Source organism: Anomalospiza imberbis, chromosome 23 (genome assembly GCF_031753505.1).
Source record: "Anomalospiza imberbis isolate Cuckoo-Finch-1a 21T00152 chromosome 23, ASM3175350v1, whole genome shotgun sequence".
NCBI classification, from domain to species: Eukaryota; Metazoa; Chordata; class Aves; order Passeriformes; family Viduidae; genus Anomalospiza; species Anomalospiza imberbis.
In genome coordinates this window covers 3,370,792-3,376,770 of record NC_089703.1, presented here as the reverse complement: position 1 = coordinate 3,376,770, position 5,979 = coordinate 3,370,792, and the positions used below count along the sequence as shown (strand labels likewise).

The window sequence follows — 5,979 nt, the reverse complement described above, 5'->3', positions numbered from 1 at the left end:
TGAAAGCATCACAGAATCACCATAGCATTACAGTGATAAAATAGAAAAAATTGTGTTTCTCTGCCTTTACATGATTTTCAGAACTTTTCCACACAGCAGAACAGGTAGCCTTGAGCATAAGATAATTTTGAAAGAAAATATGGGTTATGGAAAAGTCTCACCTCTGCACTTCTCTGACATCCACACACTCACTGAAGTTCAGGGATTCTAGTTTGAGAAAGAAGTTCCAAAATGAAACATCATTTCTTAGATCCCAAACAAAATCAAACTCCTAAACTGCTAGTGCCAGTTTAGGATTTCTTCTCCAGACAGGAGCCTTCCTTTTGACTTCACTATTTCTAGAGACTCCTAAACTGCTAGTGCCAGTTTAGGATTTCTTCTCCAGACAGGAGCCTTCCTTTTGACTTCACTATTTCTAGAGCAGTGTCATTTTTATAGAGACTAAACCTGGAAATTAAATTCATGACTGCAATTTCAGTGTCTGCTGTAAGACTTCATAGTAGATGAGTTCTCCATCTGACACCATCAACACCTCCTGTCTGTCACAGGGGCCAAAGCAGACCTCAGTTGTTGCCTTCAGCATTTCTGGGCTGTTGAAGAATCTTCATGGAGATTCTTTTCTCTTGCCTTCAGTGTGTGTCAGCCATGCAAAGATACTGGAATTGCTGTAGTTTTAGTGAAACAGGATGTGCTAGGTGCCTTGCCTTTTTCATGTCGGTCTTATTGGTGTGTTTTTACAGGAATATTTTCTAGAATGGTGGCAGTTCAAATAATCTTAACATTTGTTTGAGAGTCACTACAGAAGCAGAAATCAGAAAAAGCAGTTAAAATCCAAACCATAAATCAAAAGTGTTTATATTCCTTGGCAAGTATAAATTCATCAAAGATATTGCATGACTTACATCTTTCTTCTGAAAAATACTTCTATAAACTGTTTATATAATTCACAATATTGTCCATTATCTTATTTGCAGATAAAAAGGAAAAAATCCCATAGCCAAAAAAGGCTAAAATTCCATGGAAGCCATTCTCGCAATGATACCAGGTCACTTGAACACCATTTTCCTCTAGTCTCTTCTTGTATAACAGACCATCATCCCTCAACACATCAAACTCACAGGTCACAATGTAGGACTCAGGGAGCTGGCAAATAATGGAATCTTCAGCTAAAAGTGGGGAAAATGTTACTGCTAAAATTTCTTTGACAGCTTCATGTACTTCAGGTTTATATGATGCGGGTTTTGGTGGGACGTAGCCTCTAACCTTAAATTCATCAGGAATAAGGTCAGCACTGACCCATTTTTTATACTGGTGTCTCATACTGTCAGGAACATGGCAGTTTTGTAGAACATCTTTCCAAACTGTGGGTTTTCTGTTAAGGTAACGAAAACAGAAGTAGATGACCATCTTCCGGGACAACATGGGGACAAAAGCATTCTGCTGGTAGGAGGGCAAGTGGAAATCCAGACCCTGGAGTCCTGGGTAAAGTAGGACCTGAGCACGTACTTTTGGCAGATCTCTATCATTCAGCAGTATTTGGCAAATAACTGTAGCAAAATTAGCTCCACAGCTGTCACCACTAATGATGATGAGACCGGGATCCACGTGATACTCTTCTAAATTCCTCATGAAGTATAAGGTGGCATTGAGACAGTCAAAATATTGCCCTGGGTAGGGATGTTCAGGAGCCAGACGGTACCTGAAATGTCAAAGACTGTGGTTATTGTCAGTGGAGTTATGAAGATTCCATTTGTGGTGTTTGCAGTTGTTGTGGTAGTTATGTAGACTTTTTTTTTCTTAATTTTGAAGATTGGATTTCGGTTTAACTAGTGTAGATTGGACAGCCAAACTAATGATGCTACAGCTATTTCAGAATACTTTGCCTATAAGCACATTTCTAAATTAAATGCAAGGTTTAAGTGAAAAATAGGGATGCGATCTAAAAGAGTAAATATTTTCAGCATATTTTTCAGAAGAGTTTCAACTGAGACCTGTATCCCCATAAATACTTCTATGGCAAAATAGCACTTACCCAACAGACACAACCACTGAGTTGCATTTTTTGGCCATATAGCGGCATACTCTTTCAAAGGCTCCTAGAGAGAAAGTTTAGCAGAAATGATGATTTGAAAATCAAATATCCTTTTGAAATGAAAATACAGATCCCTGAACATGTGCTACATGGAAGGGTCTTCAAGATGAGACTGATAAGGAACTCTTGCTATGGAATGTGGTCTTTACACATTAATACATTTTCTGTTGGCAAGTGGCTCTCAGGGCATCACACAAGCATGTAAGGATGGTGATACTGGGGAAACCCAGAAATCTGTCTGAGATGGTCTCACATCTCACTTGGTGGTCAACAAAAGGTTGTCTAAAGAGAGTGTAAGCTGAGGACACACAGGAGTAAGGAGCATACAGGAATTTGAGGCTCAGGGTGTTCCTTTGAGACAGAAGCTGTCTTTATACCTAATGCCTTTGATTAGCATTTCTTCTGTGAGTTACCCAAACCACTTGTTAAGCCCATGATTTTAACCTTAACCATAACAGCTTTGTGCAAGGAGGAGTTTTCTCACTTGCTTACAAAGGTGTGAAAGAGCCATTTCTAGCTGCTCCTTTCCTACCTAGCATACACTGCTTCCACATGGTGGAATTCTTGTGCTGTAAGAAATGGTGGATAAATCCTTCCCTGTCTAACTTCTGCTTCTCATGATTTTGTAGTCAGTGGATCTGTCTTTATGCATCTTTTGCAGCCCGAAGAGTCATAGTTCGCTCACATATTCTCTGCACAGAAGCACTTTTCTCACCTAGGCAGCCTCTCCAAGTCTTTCCAGTACTGCTTTATCATTTTTGAGGAGTGGGAAACAGAACTATAAGCACTATACTGTATTTAGGTAAACCATGGATTTATTACAGTGGCATAAAAAAAAGTTTCCTGTTTTATCTTTCCTACTAATAATTGCTAGCATTTTATTTGCTTTTTGACTGCTACTGTGCACTATGTCAGCATTTTCAGGCAACTTCCTACCATAGTCCCAAGACCTCCTTCCTGCTCCTGCTTGGAGTCCATTGCTTCATTTATAAGGTCAGAATGGTCTGTTCATCTGTTTGACTTCTCTACATGCCATTTCTCTGTCATTTTATTGTCTGATCCTCTGCTGTCATAAAGACATTCTGCAGTTTTTCAGCCATCCATTTATGACCCTCAGAGGATTTAATACCACATCACCTTGCACCATCTTTCCTGTTTGAATAAATTGATTGAATAAATTGATTAGCACTGCTCCCAGTACAGATATCCTTATGGAAATCTCACAGGAACTTCCCATAACCCATCTTTTTTCTGTCTTTCAATCAGCTGTAATCCAAATGAAAGACCTTCCCTCGTGTGATGGGTGTGTAGCCTCTTTAGAAGACTCTTCTGGAAATCAAAGTGTGTTTTAGCAACTCAGTCTCCTTTATTCATGTATTTGCTGACTTAAAACTTCAGTTGATGAAACTGATGAAGAGTGGGTTTAGATTAGATATTAGGAAGAAATTCTTCCCTGTGAGGGTTGTGAGGTCCTGGCAGAGAGTGCCCAGAGCAACTGTGCCTGCCCCATCCCTGGAAATGTTCAAGGCCAGGTAGGACAGGGCTTGGAGCAACCTGGAATAGCGGAAGGTGTCCCTGCCCATGGTGGGGACTTGGAATAAGAATGAGATTTAAGGTCCCTTCCGCCCAAACTATTCAACAATTCTAGGATTTGTGAAGTATGACATCCATTTGAGGAATAAGTCACAGTTATCTGGCCACTGATTCTTTTCAGTGTAGCATCTGCTAATTTGCTGGCTGCAGACTTCAGGCTTCCTAGGCTGGAGATTCCAAAAGGCCTTCTGAAAGCTTGTCATCATGTTGATTGTTTTCCTGTTATCAAACTCCAAAAGGAATTGAAGCCAAAGGTCAGGTGCCACTCTCTGTGTACAGGTATGGCTCTTACATCAAGCCATGCCACGTGAACAGGGACTCACTGTGCAACTTGTGGTGTGGTTTGTCCTTCCAGTGAGAGTAATTCACCTATCCCTTAGATCACGGAGTGCTTGCCATCCCTGGAGTCCTCACTGCCACCCAGACTAGCTCTAGACGTGAGCCTGACTCTCCATCCAGACTCCTGTGCTCCGAGTACAGCAGAGTAGGTTATCTGTGCCCCAGTGCAGAGGGGAACCCATGGCACAGGAGTTATGTTGTGATTCCTGCACAGGGCTGAAGGATGCCAGGAAATTCAAGTCTGCCCAGTATAGTGCAGACCTACCCTTTGAAACAGTAAGGGATTCAAACCCCTCAAATTGCACTGCCTGACCCTTGGAACGAAGTTCAGATTTCCATGTTAGGGGCCTTGGCTTGCGGAGAAGGCACTTGGAGCCTTAGCTGCTCAGAAGGAGATCCGGAGCACTCAGGGAGCTGAACTCGCAGCTGCTGAGACAAGGGTTGTCTCCCTTTCTGGAAAAGAAATCAAGTATCCTCTGCCATGTCACCACAAGAATCAGACTTCCCCAGATTGCTCCTTTGTTACTTATATTTTCCTTCATTTGGATTCCTTCTTTGCATGAATGAGAATTTATTTACAGATTTTTTTTTTTAATGTATTTAAATCCTTCCTTGGACCCATATTATATCTTTTATGTAAGATAGGGTAGTCTTAGTAGAGCAGCATCCCTCACTGAGAGCTGAGAACCAGATGAGGGATTTCTGGATTACAGGTCTCTTGCCCAAAGGAAGCAGAGATGGGACTCCCTTTAACATGAGACTATTCATTCCACAAATACTTTCCAGTTTGTGCTGAGCAAAGACTGATGACTCTGGCAAGGACAGGGCAGACATTGACTGACACATGCCTGAAGGCAAAAATGTAAAGGTTTGGATTTGATTTGAAAAATAAAACTTGCCCATTTCTTACTAATGCTCCCAAATGTGCCAGCGCCTCCATGAAAATAGAGAATTCCTCTTCTTTTGCCAGTGGGTGGGCTTTTGGGCTGATAAATCCTCAAGGGTACCCCATCTACTGTGAGATCTTTGATAAGCAGTTTGGAATCTCTCCAGGGAGGTATCCCATTGAGTGCTACTCGCAGTATGGTTAAATCATTGCAGATCCCCAGCTTCTCCAAAATCTTTCCCTGTTGACAAGAAAAAATTTGGAAGAAGAGGAGTAATGTTGGCTTGTTTCTGAACAGACAGCATTATTCTATGCACATAAAGTTCAATATGTACAGGATACATCTAGGTATTTGTTTTAAATTTTCATATAAAACCATTTCCCAGCATAAAGTGGCTGAAGTTTGACTGAAAAATCTAAAGAATCTTTTAAGATTAGTCTTATTAATTTTATGAGTTAATTTAACCTGTTTTGGGTTCATATATCAATGCTTACAGGCTTCAGGAGCATGAATTGCTTTTTGCTTCTTTTTTTTTTCCCCTTAAGTAATCCATTTTCCTCTAGCTCCCAAATATCCTACCTAAGCAAAAGTGAAATCCCCAGGTTAAGAAATTTAACTTACCGCAACCATGGTTGTAATCAGCAAGGAGTGGAAAAAACGAAGCTTTAGAGGTTGCTCAATTCCAGGTGGCAGTTCTGAGTTGAAAAAATCGTATAATAGAATCCCCAAATACAGTGCTGGTATTAAAACAGGAGAAATAAAGAACATTCCTATAATTGCTAAAGTTGTATAAACAGATGCCATTTCACTTCAACAGGAATGAATGCTACAAAACCAATGCTGGGTTAAGTCTTGTTTTCAAGTGCATCTAAGGTGTCTTCACAGGACACTGAGTGCTCAGTTCATATGCAGAAATTAAATGTCTATTAATGTTGCAATGCAATGTAATGCAATTTTCTCCACCCTTCGTTTACTAATGATATTATTCACAATACTTGTATGCTTTCTTTGTACCCTTTACAAAAGGTGGGATTGAAACTATATGGAAGTGATTAATACTATGAACTA

The 5,979-nt window shown here is 40.4% G+C and overlaps 1 protein-coding gene across 1 annotated transcript; it reads right to left on the bottom strand.

Annotated features, from left to right (window-relative positions):
• Positions 1-856: 856 nt before the first annotated feature.
• LOC137461802 (arylacetamide deacetylase-like 4) lies at positions 857-5,715 on the bottom strand. The gene is made up of 4 exons (XM_068171556.1): positions 5,533-5,715; positions 4,935-5,151; positions 2,033-2,096; positions 857-1,699 (listed from the first exon to the last, which is right to left on the bottom strand). Exons 1-4 carry the CDS (start codon positions 5,713-5,715, stop codon positions 925-927), a joined length of 1,239 nt encoding a protein of 412 aa, XP_068027657.1. The 3' UTR covers positions 857-924.
• Positions 5,716-5,979: the final 264 nt, after the last annotated feature.

Bases quoted from the DNA above. Each gene is read 5' to 3' on its own strand.
- LOC137461802 (XM_068171556.1), bottom strand. From the start codon at position 5,715: ATGGCATCTGTTTATACAACTTTAGCAATTATAGGAATGTTCTTTATT. The intron at 5,152-5,532 runs GTAAGTTAAATT...TCTTGTCAACAG, and splicing joins TGATTACAACCATGGTTGCG to GGAAAGATTTTGGAGAAGCT. The intron at 1,700-2,032 runs GTAAGTGCTATT...TTGACATTTCAG, and splicing joins TCAGTGGTTGTGTCTGTTGG to GTACCGTCTGGCTCCTGAAC.